Genomic DNA, 15958 nt, shown 5'->3' with positions numbered 1-15958 from the left:
GGAAGGACTTCGAATAACTTGCTGTTTAATCCAGTAGTATCCAGCTCTAGCATTTCAAGCAGGTTTGAATGCGATATTGGATTTTTGTATTACGTCTTTTTATAGCCGCTGCAGTTTGCTTTTGGGTTGTTTACCTAACACTACGCATATATATTCAGCACCATGTTAGAGAATTCTGCCTTTCGACAGTAGACTGAGATGAATTTTCAAACCAAAACTTTTGCATAAAATTTGATAAACTGCAATTTCTCCAATTTCTAATATATCGTTTTGCAGCGGTGTACGATCGCGACCATATCATATTTGCACTGGATTGTCATATTGAATTAAATCAGTGAAATTTTCCTTTCATTTATGTTTAATTATTATTTTTATTTTTATTTAACAATATAACTTTTTTATTTAACAATAGAGGCACACTTTATTAGCTCTAAGATGGCGAGGCTATTTCTTAACAGACTAGGATAATTTATTAATTTATAACGATATTGTATTTGGTTCACATTGTCGTACCACTCCAGGTGGTGGTCGGCAGTGGCTGGTGGGTTGAATCTTACATGGGGATTGTTCAGATGGCGTGGGTACTTCGATGGTGGTCGTATCCTTTTGTTTCTGTAAGTCCGCGAGAAAAACTCCAAGTTACGAAGATCCGGTGGGTGGCCCGCATGTTGATGATCAACTAGAGCGGCGTTCCGTGGGCAATGATGATGATGTTACGTAAAAGAATGAATGTCGTTTTCGCTTGAGAAAACTGAAACTGTCCCAGGGAACTTAGCCAAAGTTGAAAAATCGTCTCCAAAGTTGGAAAATCGTCGAGGAATAGGAGGAACTTTCTGAGCAAAATATAACAGACTACGCTTGTATATTATTGTGTTTAAGGTACTGATATATGAGAAGCATACATGAACTATCCCGATTCGCCAACACATCCCGAACCGGAACCTTGGGCGGTCTACTTCGGACCCTGAGGGATTCCAGTAGCTCCGACCTGGTGTCACGATACTCTACGAACGGCCACACGACATGCTCGATGTCCCGATAACCTTTACTACAGGTTCTGAAACCATGCGGCCACTATCCAAAAGTACCAACGTCACAGTTCCTCATAATCCCATCCACCAGTCACGGAAGAACACCAGCTGGAAGCTGTATTTCCCAGAATTGCTGTGAAGCAGCGCGGTCCTATTTTCAAATAGTTATAAGAAATACCATTGGCATCGTAAAACTAATGTAGTGTGGCTTATTGAAAAATAATTGCATGTGTATTTGCACTTGTCTTGTTAATTTGGTTTGCTTTGTACTTGTTTTCTTTTTAGAATCTTTGATCGCATTTTATTCTTGATTTCCAATTATTTCCTTACCGTAGGGTGGTAGTACCAATAATTATCACATTACTTGAACCATTACATTATTTTGATGATTACTCTTCCTGTAATTAATGGTTTGCAACCGGTGCCAATCCTTTTACAGTACTTGTTCAATTGAAATTTTCAATCATTTTAAATTCAGATGGCTATTAAGTTTCAACCCGGATAGATGCTATTAAGTTTTAACCAGAATATATGCGAAAGGCACGCTAATAGGTTGATCAAAACTTAATTTTCTCAATACTGATATAAGATTTTTGTAGGAACGTTCAACGTGAAGCATTACGTATAACTGATACAACTACCATTGAGTTTTCGTTTTTTAATTGTTCGTAAATCCTCGAAAAAGAAAATCCACGAATAAAGTAAACCCAATTCGGACATTAAGGAAAACATAGAAAGGTAGTTTCCCGGTGACTAAGTAGACATTAGCTGCTCCCGCAAATCGTAAGTGCTCCACTTATGTGGTAGCATAAAATACACCACACGATCCGATGTGAGTGAAAAGAGCGCAATACATGGGACTGACTACTAGGCAGAAAATACACATGCCCTTGCAAACGGTGCTTCTTGGGTTGAATTCAAGATTGGCGGTATGCACATGTGGTTGATAGCCCACACGATCACAAATAGTACCAGCCTTCCATCCGAAGATGTATGTGAATCAGGCATAACACCAATACTCCAACACACTTCTCTTACGCTCTTTTGCCGGCGAGGAGGATCTTATGCTTTTAACTGTTTCATTCTCTGATTGCTGTTATGCTTTAGACAACAGCGAGAGACAGGAACGGGAAGGCATAGATGATAGGTTATCTTTAGTTCTCCAAGACCGAAACATGAAAGATGTTTCCTGTCGAGGACCTTGAAGTTTCGAGTCGAATTTCTTTAACCCAAAAAAAATGTATGCTTTTTCCTAAAAAATGTATTACATATTGCATAAACTTTTTTTTAGTGTATATCCTGAATGAATAAATATTGTTCATTTCATAATTATAGCAATACAATATTCAGTATTTGGTTTTATATATCAGACTGATTGATGAGATTACATAAAAATAGTAACTTGACAGGTAGGAATCGTCGATATAGACTGAACTGTTTTCGGTTGTTTCTAACGAATGAATCAAAGATTTTCCGGGAAGCGATATATCAAGATGCATACTCCTGCTGTGTGGTGGCCTGGTGCGTCCCGTTTCATTCGAACTTATAGTGTGTAGCAAAGGAGGGAGTTGTGGGTGTGCTTGGGATGGGTTGTAGTAGTGGTGTACGAACAGTAGATAGTATGGTAAAGTGCAGTGCAGTAAGGATGGTTTCTTCCTTCAACTGTCTTATTCTCCGTTGGTTACTTTCTGCCTACAAACAGAAAAGTACATTGGTCTCATGGTATGGAGTAGTCACGTACATATGTTGGTGTGGTAGTCCTGGCAGTCTACATCACAGAGTGTAGTTGTGAGGTTATTTTTTAGGTAGAGTTAAAGCTAGCTAGTTTGATAGTAGAGAGTCAAAATGAGCACTCGATTCTGTTTGTGTTCAGAGTATAGTTTAGTACAAGTCAGTTTGCAGTCATCTCTTATGTAGAGCAGCACTGTCACTTAGTTTAAACGAAGAATTGCTAATAATGTGTCACGTTTCGGTGCTGGAGTGTGTTATGTAGTGTATCGTTAGGGATAACTGTTGTCCCGAATGTGTTTGCATTTCATTTTTTGTTGATTCCTGAGGAAAACATAGTAATGTTATAATTACTGATTAGTTTAAGAAACGATACCATAAACTTGCAATCTGAAAACAAACTCTATAATATATGTTAGCGGCATTGTACTTCTTGAATTTCGGCATCCGACCGTTAAGTGTGTGTTAACGTAGAGTAAGTTATTGCGGTATACGAAATATGCTTTGAACGCTGCTGACCATACCAAGCGAACCAAGCCGCACATCAGTGAAGACTTTGTATAGAAAAGTTGCTAAAAGGAAACAGAGGACAGAGACCTCAAAGCGAGATGTATCGTTTGAGCATTGAAGCTCACAAACACTCGGAAGGGGGTGAAGTTTCTTTTTTCTTGCGTTAGTGTGTAGAGGGATGAACGGACGTACAGCGCAGCGTATATTTATAAAAAAAATGAACCTGCATTTGCCATTTTTTTCGGTGGCTGTACGTAAAATGAAGCCAGTCGCGTGTGCCTATCGGAATTCGGCGGTTTGGATTGTTCGTGTACCGTAATTGAATTTGATTGTAGTTTTCGATTCGAACGAGGGTTTTCGCGTTGCGCGCCGCCGAAATTTAACCATAAGACTGCGAAATTTGGAACAGCTTTTTTGCTTTGAGGCTATTTATTAAATTCACAGGTATAATTGTGTTATATGTTGTTATTTTCTAGCAAAAATATACATATATAACCGTACATGACTTGTCAGAAAAGTATATATACCTTCTGTAATTCGCGAAATATGGCTACTTGTGTGCGTGCAGTAAGTTTTTTCGTGGTTCGAACACTGCTGCGAAATTAGATTCATACATAATTTTATAGTACATCTAAAATTATCACCGGATGAAGACAACGAAAACAGTTCGAGAATCGAAAATTGAATCCTGCTCTGTGGCATTAGTATTCTGAATATTTGAAAAATGTGTTAAATTGATTGTTTTGATACTTGGTAAAAATACAGTTATCGATTACTATTTGTTTTGAGAACGACTTAAACAGTTGTTCAAACGACCGGTTAACATTGTCACGAACGATTAAAACATTTATACATTACCATAATGTTTGATATAGACTCACTCTATAATTTTTTTTCTAGAAATTGAAATCTCTGTTATAAATCCAGCATGTCTCATTGAGGTTTCACTGTTTGCGAGTCATTGGTTATTGATCGAGGTATAGCAGTAGAAACACTACGTTTTGATTATTTTCAACCATTATAAATGCTGCTCGGATTTGCGAGTCACGCATTGGTCATTGGCCATCGTTATACCTAACCAATTTCGTTTCCTGTCACCCAACCAAAATGAAACCATTTCAACTAAAAAATCAGCCATTCCCAGCCGTACTGCTTCTGATGAGCGAAACTGGAAGCAAAAAAAATACTTTGAAAAACTATTTCATATACTTTTTTCTGTCATAGCTCGTTCTCGTTCCCGGTAACGCTCATGCTATCTCTTTTGCTTCCACATCAGTTAGTTACGTGCACGTAGCAGAGCATGTTCTCAGACGAGACGAAGTTTCCTTGCCCGATCCCGTATATCCTTTTATACACTAAGGCGTTTATGATGATGGTGTACTTTTTTTTCTTGTGTCTTTTTTCTCTTTAAGGGGGAGTTATGTAAAAAGTTGAAATAAAAATTAAGGGGTGGCACTAATCAATACACGAACACAACGTGACGCCGCGGCTTGGAGGTGAAGCAGAAAAAAAAACAGATTTCTTCTCGAACCAGAACCCAAGATCTCTCTCTCTACAGCCATGTACATTTAGATCTCCAATTTGCCGTATTTTTTTTGTTACCATTGGATGTTAGTTATGCTGCTGTGACTCTTTCCGACAGACCAGCACAAATGGAAAGACAGAGACCGAGCATGCTTCATAAAGTATAGTGCTTGGATAGCTGCTGGTGGAGGTTCAAGGCCGGTGAGCTTGAAAGAAATAATTATACTGGAGTATTGTGGACCCGTTGTGGTCCAGTCATCGTATCGTTTTTTTAACGCTCTCTCGCTGCCACTATTACCTGACACCAGCGGGGTAGGTAATCGTCGAACCGAATCGCTCGATTTGTCGTCTCCGTAGAAAGTCAATGCGCTGATGAACACTAGAAAGTAAAGAGCTTTGTATTCATCTTTATTTTTCCCGAGTGCTATGTACATAATTTAAAACGACTTCTTAGAATTTCAATTTATATATATATATATATATATATATATATATATATATATATATATATATATATATATATATATATATATATATATATATATATATATATATATATATATATATATATATATATATATATATATATATTGTGGTAGGATTTTTCAAAGTTATTACAACATTTGGTGGATATTTACCTCAAAATACCTCTGTTACCCTATTAAATTGATAAATTTATAGCCACTCAGGCTTACTTACTGAATATGTAGAAATGTAGTATTTTCATCTAATGCCCCTGTACGCTCGAAAAATTTCACTTTGTTTTGTGTCGACTGTTAGATTAGTATAAGATAACGTTCGTGTGCTAATCCGTTGTTGATTGGAACCAATTGAAGTTGCTAAATGTGTTTTGAAACAACCTTTTTGCGAGTATTAAGTTAGTTAGTAAACATTCTTCAGCATTTCCGGAAAGGACTACTTTGTTATTATTTTTGTTTCGGTTACAAAGGTTTTAACTTTAAGGTTATTTGTCTCTGGGTCACAATAATCCCATCCCTGTCCCATACTTTGTTAATAATTTGTTCTCAATAATATTATTATATGTGTATTGCTTCGGTCAGCCGTCTACCGAGAATTTTCTAAAGTTACATCTTGCTATGTTTTGTTTCCTACTAGAAATTCGACATATCGAGCACAAAAATAGTGATTTTTCTGTTTAACTCACATATATTTCCATGAATACGGAAAAACTCAAAACAATGCAACACAATTAACCGTTCATTTTCTTTTCCATATAAGATATATAGTAAGATGATAGATTATTTGTTCGATTTACAAACAATGCCAAAGTGTTGAATCGTTGCTCACTGGTATCACAGGATGAAAACGAATGCAAACTTGGACATCGGAACCTCTTTTAAAAACTTTTCGTAATTTTTTCAACGCCCTGGTGTACTAAATGCCCTTTTCATATGTTTTCATAATAATAATTGGTTTGTTCGCCGTGAAATCCTCACACACAACTGGACATGAACCACGTTCTTCTGTCCGGTGGCAATGATATGGGGCTCTAGCGAGCGAAGTGTCACCAGCATTCAGGAGCAAGACTCCTTGTTAGCGTATGAGTAATGTCAACAATGTGTGCAAAAAACAAATTCCGGCGCTTCTTTTCCTGATTTTAATCAATAAATCTTCCATATAGTTGCAAAATAAACCATCAGTTCAGTTTGCCTAAAATTCCAATTCAAGAAAAGCTAAAATGTTAGTCTAAAACTCTTCCGTTTTCCCTAAAACTGCTCGAGAAAAATTATTTCAGTTTCAGCTTACTTTCACTAACACATTTGATTAGCAACAAAACATTCCTATATGGATTTCCTCTTGCAGAAACTATTGCGATATAAAGATTTACGTACCTTCTATAAGTAAACCAGCAAAATAGAAACGTTTAATTTAACCTTCAGTGATCAGTCAGAGCGTACAACGATGGAGCATAGCCATAGTCGTGTAAAATCTGACTTACTTTTCCCACTTTGCCTACTTTTGTGGTAACTGTACTATATAACAAATTATAGCTTTGGAATACCGATTTCATTCAGTGTAGACCGAGATCTGTCAAATGAGATTGAATGAATAAAACATCAGTAGGATGCTGGGATTTCCACTCAGTACGTTAAACTGTGAGGTTAATCTAAATAACTTCTCCGAAGATCCGTATCTGATGGTATATTCTGCCTGAAAGTAGCCTTCAGATTTCACTTTTCCTATTGTGAGTTTAGTGTAATAATAAAAGGTTTCTAGTGAGAACATAATAGTAAAGCAAAGTCCGGGCATTACATTCCTTTTGTGAAATTTGGCCTTTCTGTTTCAACAGACTTCGCAGCCGATTCTTAGCGTACAGAATCATTGCATGGCTAGTACTATGGATCCTACTGACACTAAGAATCCTTCCAGGTCGGGGCTCGAACATACGACAACTGGCTTATAAGACCAGCGCCCTATGACCTGGTAATGCCAAAACTTTGCTTTGTATTAAAATTCCAAAATATGACTTTTAATTCTAAAAACATAATAATTAAAGTAAAATTTTTGATTTCAAGTGTATTTTTTCATAAATTACCATGTAAAGAGAACGTCGATTTTCATAAACTTAGATTTAAAAGAAAGGTATTATAATGATAAAATCATAAAATTTATTCGGATCAAACGTCTGGTTCCGGAGTTCCAAGGTTATGAGGGCTTAAAGTTTCAAACCGTTGTGATCGACGTAGCGAAAAACCGAAAAAGTCTTCTAAATTTGGCTCAACACTGTTTACTAATTGGCAGTTTTGTGCTATTCTATGCCCAAATGAATATTCTTGTTTTCGTTCAAGATTCTATGAAAAGGTTTTTAAAGAATCTTCCAGTAATATTTATGAAAATATGAGTAATATGAGAAATGATTCTTCATAGAGTACACCTAATGTAATGTCCACCGTTCGCGCAAATCAGCTCTCGACCTCAGAGAAAATATCAAAAATTAAAATTTTTTCCTGCATTCAATTCTAAAATCACTGTAATAACGTTTTCACTTAAAACTAACTAATGACGTTTTCACTTAAAGTTGACTCCTGCCAAGTTGCGATATAAAATGCTGCCAAATATGCATCAAAGGAAAACGACATAAATGTCTTCAAAATTTTCGCATCAGAATCGCTTTACTTGGGGAATCCCCAAAATAAAGGTACCTATGATTGGAGTTAAAATTCGAATCAACAAAATAATACCAGAACTTTCACCAATTCATTAACGCATCACATTAAGTGTTCATATCACATATTGGTAGCTTTTTCTGTTCAAAACATCGTAATGAATTAACAAATCCTAATCTGGTTCGATTTTGGCTAATTTTTCTTACATACGTTTTCACGTCGATTTTTGAACTATGTAGTTGCAACTGCAATTCTGCAATGAATATTAACACATTTATATAAATTTTCACCAGTTTGCCAATGCATGCATATGTCGGTACTGTTCACGATAGACCGTCGTGGGGGTTTCAATTCTCAAACCAACACATGGTGTATTGTCAAACTGGTGCTCGTGTGTTTTCCGTGGATTCTTTTGTCGTATATCGCAAATATATCATCGCACAACACATATCGCCAAAATTTCACTTCGCGAGTTTGTTTGTGTATTGGTATTTTTTTCATTTCAGGGGAGTTTTGTTTTATTCATGAGCTTCCCAATTTTATTCACGATTTATTTTATGCACCGTGTGTGCGCCTTACAAGCGAACCGGTGAAATTGATACGCTATTTTCTGACTACTACAGTCAGTTTTGCTGAGTTATTAAGATATTCGATGCTTTCTTTTTATATCGCTAAATGTGCGTTTGAAACAGCTGTCATTCAAATTACACGAAATTGTGTTTGTAAAACGAAATAATAAATCCATAGCTAGCAGAATTTCATACTAATATTTTGATTTGTTTAATTCTCTTAAACCATTCACAGAGCCTTTTGAGAACTGCAGAGCAACTAAAGATTAAAGGGTTGTGTGAAGTAAGTGAACCACAATACGAACAGGATTTCTCGCCATCAATCAAGCGTTACAAGCCCTACCGTTCACGATCCCCAGACAATCGTCATCCACCTCCTCCGGGATCATTATCAACAAACGCACGAAGCAACAATTCTGCATCCTCGCAAAGCAACAATAACCAAAGTGGACAGGATTCCAAAAGTGGCCATAAGTCATCCTCCGGTAGAAGCCATAGCAGTAATTCAGAATCGGCTCCGGCAGATAATGGATCTTCGCCTGTAGTCGTGCTAGAATCACGTGATTTAACATCGACTCCAGGCAAGGAAGGAAAAGGAAAAATGACCAGTCTTGGAATGGGAGTTGGAATAGTGAGTAAACTATCGAGCTTATGAGGGAATTTTTCGAATGCCGATTATACTGATTGATTCTCCATTTGTAGAACGGCTCCGTTATGGGTGTCTCGATGGGATACTTGGATTTCGCTCCGGAACCACCAGCACCAACGGCAACACCGGTGACAGAACATGTTGATATCAATTGTGCTCCTAGCCATGACACACGTGATCTGTCCAGTAAGTGTTAGTAGTCCATTTTTTTTTATTTTTGTTCACTACAACAATTTATTTCTTGTTGGGTGAAATCAAACATTGAACGTAAAATTATTCAAATCGTATTGCTTTTCATGCCAGATTCAATCTCAAACAATGGTGATATTCGAGTGAAATTCGAAACGCTCCGGTCACTTGATCCACAAGATGCAATACAGTTGGACAACCAAGTTGCACACCAGATGCATTCGCAAGCCCAGCAACAGTTACAACACCAGCAAATGTTGCACCAACAACAGCAACAGCATATATTACAACAACAACATCAACAACAGCATCAACAACAGCAGCAGCACCAGCAGCAACAACAGCAACAAACGCACCGGCAGACACCTCAGCCTCAACAAGTGGATCAGCGAATGTCGCCTCACCAGCCTTCGCCTCAGCAACCTCCTCAACATCAACAACACGTTCTCCTAATCGATCAACAATCGCAACACTCACACCTCTCCACCCATAGTCCAGCGTCCAACGCTTCGAGTTCGTCTAGCCAACATCATCCGGAAAATTTGGTTACAGTCGCGTCTACTACGGCCGACAATAGTACGCAAATGGAAATGAAAACGCGAATTACACTTAAACAGGAAATTATGACTGAAGTAGAACACCAGCAACAACAACAGCAACACCAGCAACAGATGGAAGTGGAACAGGACCAATCGTCTATGCACGGAATGGTCGTAACACCAGAGATCTCAGGAATGATGACTCAGAGCCAAATGAGTGGTATGTATATATGCTATGATTCGGCAGTTCTAGATACGGGCTGGGCGCGTATAATGCAATGATTTTGTTTAATTTATTTATAATATCAACTATTCTATCCTTTCACTATATATCACACAGATATCTATCAATCAGATGCCAGTGAAGATTCAAAAGTTGGTATTCTTGACGGTTCCGCGATGCAGTACACAAATCTGACAAGTCCAAATGCTAGTGATCCCAAGACACCTAGTGGTCCAAAGACTTGGACGGCAGAGGACATGGAATCAGCATTGGATGCACTGCGCACCCATAACATGAGTTTAACAAAGGTGAGTACAATTCACATGCAACTACGATTTTGTCTTTCCGGAATAGTTCTGTACTAATTGCAGTCTAAAAAAACTAAATTAAAGGCTTCCGCTACGTATGGCATACCTTCAACAACACTGTGGCAGAGAGCACATCGACTAGGTATCGATACACCGAAGAAGGAAGGACCATCTAAAACGTGGAACGAAGACTCATTGAACAGTGCCCTGGAAGCATTGCGCACCGGAACGATATCGGCCAACAAGGCATCGAAGGCTTTTGGTATTCCCTCTTCAACTCTTTACAAAATTGCCCGACGCGAGGGTATTCGACTGGCGGCACCGTTCAATGCAGCGCCCACTACATGGTCTGCGGAGGATTTGGACCGTGCCTTGGAAGCGATCCGTGCTGGTCAAACTTCCGTTCAAAAGGCAAGTACGGAATTTGGTATTCCAACTGGTACACTTTACGGGCGATGCAAGCGAGAAGGAATCGAGCTATCGCGATCAAACCCTACACCCTGGTCTGAGGATGCAATGATGGAAGCCTTAGAATCTGTGAAGTAAGTATAACTTATTATTTGTGCATGTGTACAGTAGTCTAAGCGGCTTTACAAGTAGTGTACAAATTTAGGAGAGTAATACATTCGATTGTAAAATTATTTTTGGTAACTTTAATTTATTTAACACCGTTTCAATCTTGATGATGTTGTACAATATACTAATGTCGGATGTAGGTTTCGTTCATAAGGTTCCAAGGCATGTTTACTGTATTAAAAACCTCTTAACTTTGATTGACGAAGATAAGTACTATTCAAGAAAATCATACCAAAAGAAACTAGTTGGGTGTGATCTCACCAAACACATGTTTTCTAGTAACACAATAAATTTTGTTTTATTGTATTTGTACGGTGTTGGTTAAATTGTCCCTGTAAAGTACAAACAAGTTGTCGCCTTTTACCAATCTAAATTTATTAGTCGGAGTGAAATCATCATCGGTAACCAATGGAAATTTGTTGAACATCACTATGCTTGAATTTTACAATTCAATGTATTAAATCTTTTATTTGCATGATTGTGGTGGAGGATTTTATTTTAGGTAATGTAATGTTCTTTCTCTTGCGATTGGTATTTTATCTTTGCAGACAAGGACACATGTCGATAAACCAAGCTGCCATCCATTACAATTTGCCTTACAGTTCACTGTATGGCAGGTTTAAGCGTGGTAAATATGACACACCAAACAGCGCTAATTCTTCACACTCTAATCACGGCGGTGGAGGCGCGGGCGGAGGCGGTAACGTCGGCGGCATCGGTGGAATCGGAAGTAATGTGGTGACAACTGCGGCAACGATGGCCGGCGTTACCAGCAGTCCGCAAATGGAATTTAAAATAGAACCTCAACATAATGAGCATAGTCCAGAGAATACGGTAAATTACAGTTATTATTAATTCGCAAAAAAGTAAAAACTAGTGTATAGAAACCACTCAGTACCACTCTCAACCCTCCCAGTAACCATTTCTCTTAGTAGAATAATCACACATTTCAAATATAAATATTAGTATATGAAATCAAATTCAAATTAATAAACTAAACAGCAAAGGATAGTAATGATGATAATACTATAGTGCAGTAAATTGATAGTATCAACCAATCAGTCTACTATCTACTACCGTTAGTTCATCTACATTCTCGAAAATAGATCGAAAAAATAATTAATTCCCCAAAACAATACAGAACCACAATATTGTCAGAAAAAACGGAACAAATGATACAATAACGATATTCCAGCAACATTATAATCCTGCGCTAACAACATCACTAACAACGTCGTCCGCGCCGCCATCAACACAAACCCACCACGTTGTACCGTCACCATCGCCAGTCAACATTCACATCATTAACGCCAATCATCACCATCATCAGCTGCAACCGACACCGCCGCCACATCAAACTATAGCGACGACGCATCACACACTGCAAGGAGCGCAACCGCAGCTGATCCAACATCACATCATTCCGCAGCAGCACCACATCATCTATCAGCAGCCGCTGCAACAACTTCAACAACAACCGCAGTATCATCCGATGTATCACATCATCAAACAAGAAAACGATAGAAGTTGAAACTATCGATACGTAGCATCGTCACCGCCGTCAGCGTCCCCTTCGTTGCCATCGTCGCCATTGGTAACATATTCAACCAACAGTGGTGGTGAGCAGCGTATACACCACATCCATCACTATCATCAATTGCAACGTCATCATTCTCAACCACCACCAGCACCTGTTCTTCCTTCCATTCCTCGTTATTATGATCGCAGCGATTCATACGCCGATCGGCTTGCGACATCTTCCGCCGCTGTGCCTGATCATGTTAGTAAACAAGTGTACAATGGTGTCGATGACAGACACTATTACTACGACTATTATGGCATGTATGCCGGTGGTCATGGTAACCGTAGTGATAGAAAACGAAGAAGGAACAGTCGATCGGCTGGTGATGATGATGATGATGATGCTCGTGATGATGATGATGGTCATGGTTGCGCAGATTCCGTAGAAGCACGTGATGCCGAGCGATATGTCAAATTTCGTTACGACGAACATGATGGTTATTATAATGATAATAATAATAATAATTATAATAATAATAATAACGACGATAGTAACAATAATAGTAGCAGTAGTAGCATTCGAATTGGCAAAGTGAAAACAGAAAACGTATAAAAGTAAAAAAACATGACTCTTCCATTGTAATGAAATATTGTATTCGACTGTACACAAGTAGAAGGCAAAAGTTGTTATCCATTATTGAGATAAAAAAGATATTATTTTAGATAAGCAAAGAGAAGCATAACACACAGTTCGATTGTCTGGCTCTCAGGATTTATTTTTTAGTTTTCCCACAATTGCATTTTTAAATATATGATTTCTCATATCACGAGAGGAGCTTAAAATAATCTTCCAAAAGATGCAAACAAATGAACGATTGTCTAAAAATGTGAAAACCGATACTGTTATATTATTACTTACTAGTTTGTAATACAAACACACTAAATTAAAATAATCACTCATTTTAATGGCATCTTTTAAGTTTGCACTCTTTATACACTTTTCTTTTTTGGTTATCAATTGATTTTATGGCACTGAAACAATCAGCACTCTTTTGGCAAAGCCTTTTTCCAAATAAGCGATAGCATCACTCTTTGCTAGACAACAATAGTTAACATTTTTTATTGTTAGTGCTTATAATTTGTTGATCATCCAATACATCCAAGTTAAAACAGTAACAATAGTACCCATTTTAAACACAACCGCAGTTTTTTAAGAAAAAGCAAGGTTTGATTATTCCTATTTTTATTATCGTTACTATATAGCGTTTTATAATTTATATGAACAGTAGGTGTAACATTTTTCGTTCAAAGAAATAAAAGAAAAGTAATGAAAAAGAATGTAATTCAGGTAGAAGCAGATTGTGCGCACTCATATCAAAACAGAATAAAAAAACAATGAAGCTAAAGGTAAATAGAGTTATGTTTTCCTTAACGTTAGCTTAGAGTCAACATAATTATGGCAACAGCTTTTTTCCTAGTGTTGCATCTTTACGAAGTTTGGTTTGGGACATAGGAACCATTTTGCTGGAAGCTTAAAAAATTAAGCTATTGTATTGTTTTTTTAATATACCTAGTTTTTTTTCTGAGCATATGTGCTTTTGAGAGAGAAGATAAAAATTAGTAAGTAGTAATAACATCAGGTAGTCAGGAGAAGTTCTGATCTTGGCGTGAAATGATGAAAATACTTTCCTTGGTCTGCCCTCGATCGATTGTTCCCTTGAATGTAGATTTCAGTCGTGCTACTGTAGAAGAATTTCCCTTAAATAAATCGCTAAAAGCGTTTGAATCATTGCACATCAGGATTAGAGCTATCGAATGCAAATTGAACGTTGTTTTACTGATATGAGACTGCGATGGTTAGCGAACAAAAATTAGACACTCATACCACATTACTCAAGGTGTAACCGAAGATTATTTCAAACCAATGGAAGTAATCCATAGGAATGGGAACTGGGTTTTTAGTTTGCAGGGCGACTGAGTCAGAGTGCAATGGTCGATTTGTTGAAATCAAAGATAAATTTAAAAGATACTTGAAAAATACAGTTCATAGGAAAATGTGAAAACATTAACTAGATTTTATCATAGAAACAGGTAATGATAAAAGTGTGAAATGAATAAACTGCGAGTAAAACTAGCGATTTATGAGATTGAAAGACTAGAAATCATTGAATCCTTAGAGCGTAGATAGAAATCCTTTTTCTCCCAAACAGAAAACATACACACCTTACCTATGGTATAGGCATTTCATCGATGAGATCAAAATGAACTCGTTTAGTAAATATGGAAACATACCAGAACTGAACAACCCTCTCACTGAGCATGAGTATGGGAACCCCAATCCAAATTTTCATTTTGCGTATTTTTATTCCCAAGCGCCAAGTGAAGGAAGCAAAAAAATCATAAGTACATTTAGTTGTTAGTTGGATGCCGACACACATCAATATTTGTATGTAATTTAGTGTATTTAGGATGCGAACTCAGTTTAAAGGCAGGAAAGAGTAAAATGGTGAATACAAGAATGTTGACTGTCGGATTGATGCCGTCAAAAAATGCAGTTTTTGTGTTTTATTTCGTAATTTTGTAGCCCTTTTCAGTTTTGTTCGAAGCCTCTCCGACTCCTTCCTCCATACCCATTTTGGAATATCATCTGGATACAAGAATAACTGTGTGTAGTATGAATACCCACAATCTGTACCGAAATCCTTCCTTCTCGTGCGCGGGACATGAATCTAAAGTCATCTCACAGAGGCCAGAAGGCCAAACAAGTTTAATCAAAATTTTTGTGGTTCAAATGAGTGGACACCTTTTTAGAGACTCGGTTATGTAAATCAAAACGCATTGCAGAAACCAGTTTTAGCGAAATAGCATCATTAGGTGACAAAATTAGTGACACAGATAAACAATAACAAAAAAGTAAATTAAAGGGGAAATCTATTCGCAAACAGTATGCAGTATATTAGAAGAGAACTCGTGTAAATTTTAATAAGAAAAACGTGAAAATAGCAGTGGTAATAAAAACAGAGGAGCAGTAACATACAACTGATATGTGTACAAAAATAAACAAGAAAATATATACATGCGTACATTATATTATATATACATATTATATGTGAAAATGAAAACAAGCAGGATATTTTAATTGAAACTTTTCGTTTTTCTCCTTCCGATATATCTCACAGTTCCATTTCCCGGTTCTAATATGTTTCAGGATATTTTTTTCCTGTTGATATTGTCGTCTGTCGTTTTTCCAGGTGATGGATTCGTGGCGCGGATAAGAGTGTTGTATTGTTTCTAATGTTTGTCCCCGAGGTACTAGAGTTGCCGGATAATATAAGATACTCGGATGATTTTCATTAATGAGATGTCTAAGTTCGACTTCTTTGGTAGGAAGTAAAAGCTTAGTTGCGAGAAGCTTTCTACCTCAATAAATGACCTTTGTCACGTCCCACCTTTCCGCACTTCA

The 15958-nt window shown here is 37.3% G+C and overlaps 1 protein-coding gene across 6 annotated transcripts in view; it reads left to right on the top strand.

Moving 5' to 3' along the window:
• The window catches only part of LOC131437398 (homeotic protein female sterile-like), a 145053-nt gene extending 129413 nt beyond the window's left edge, over positions 1–15640 (top strand). For 3 of the 6 annotated variants that reach the window (XM_058606708.1, XM_058606706.1, XM_058606704.1), the window contains exons 4-10: positions 8726–9121; positions 9193–9331; positions 9443–10087; positions 10208–10398; positions 10462–10940; positions 11523–11808; positions 12170–15640. In XM_058606708.1, the coding sequence (XP_058462691.1) occupies positions 8726–9121; positions 9193–9331; positions 9443–10087; positions 10208–10398; positions 10462–10940; positions 11523–11808; positions 12170–12505 (2472 nt within the window). In that variant the 3' untranslated portion in view covers positions 12506–15640. Of the gene's footprint in view, positions 1–7631; positions 7954–8725; positions 9122–9192; positions 9332–9442; positions 10088–10207; positions 10399–10461; positions 10941–11522; positions 11809–12169 lie in introns of those variants that run through there. The other 3 variants (XM_058606710.1, XM_058606705.1, XM_058606707.1) reach the window with 3 other exon arrangements.
• The last annotated feature ends 318 nt before the right edge of the window (positions 15641–15958 follow it).

Source organism: Malaya genurostris, chromosome 3, assembly GCF_030247185.1.
Source record: "Malaya genurostris strain Urasoe2022 chromosome 3, Malgen_1.1, whole genome shotgun sequence".
In the NCBI taxonomy this organism is placed as follows: domain Eukaryota; kingdom Metazoa; phylum Arthropoda; class Insecta; order Diptera; family Culicidae; genus Malaya; species Malaya genurostris.
This window is presented reverse-complemented; position numbering and strand designations above follow the sequence as displayed.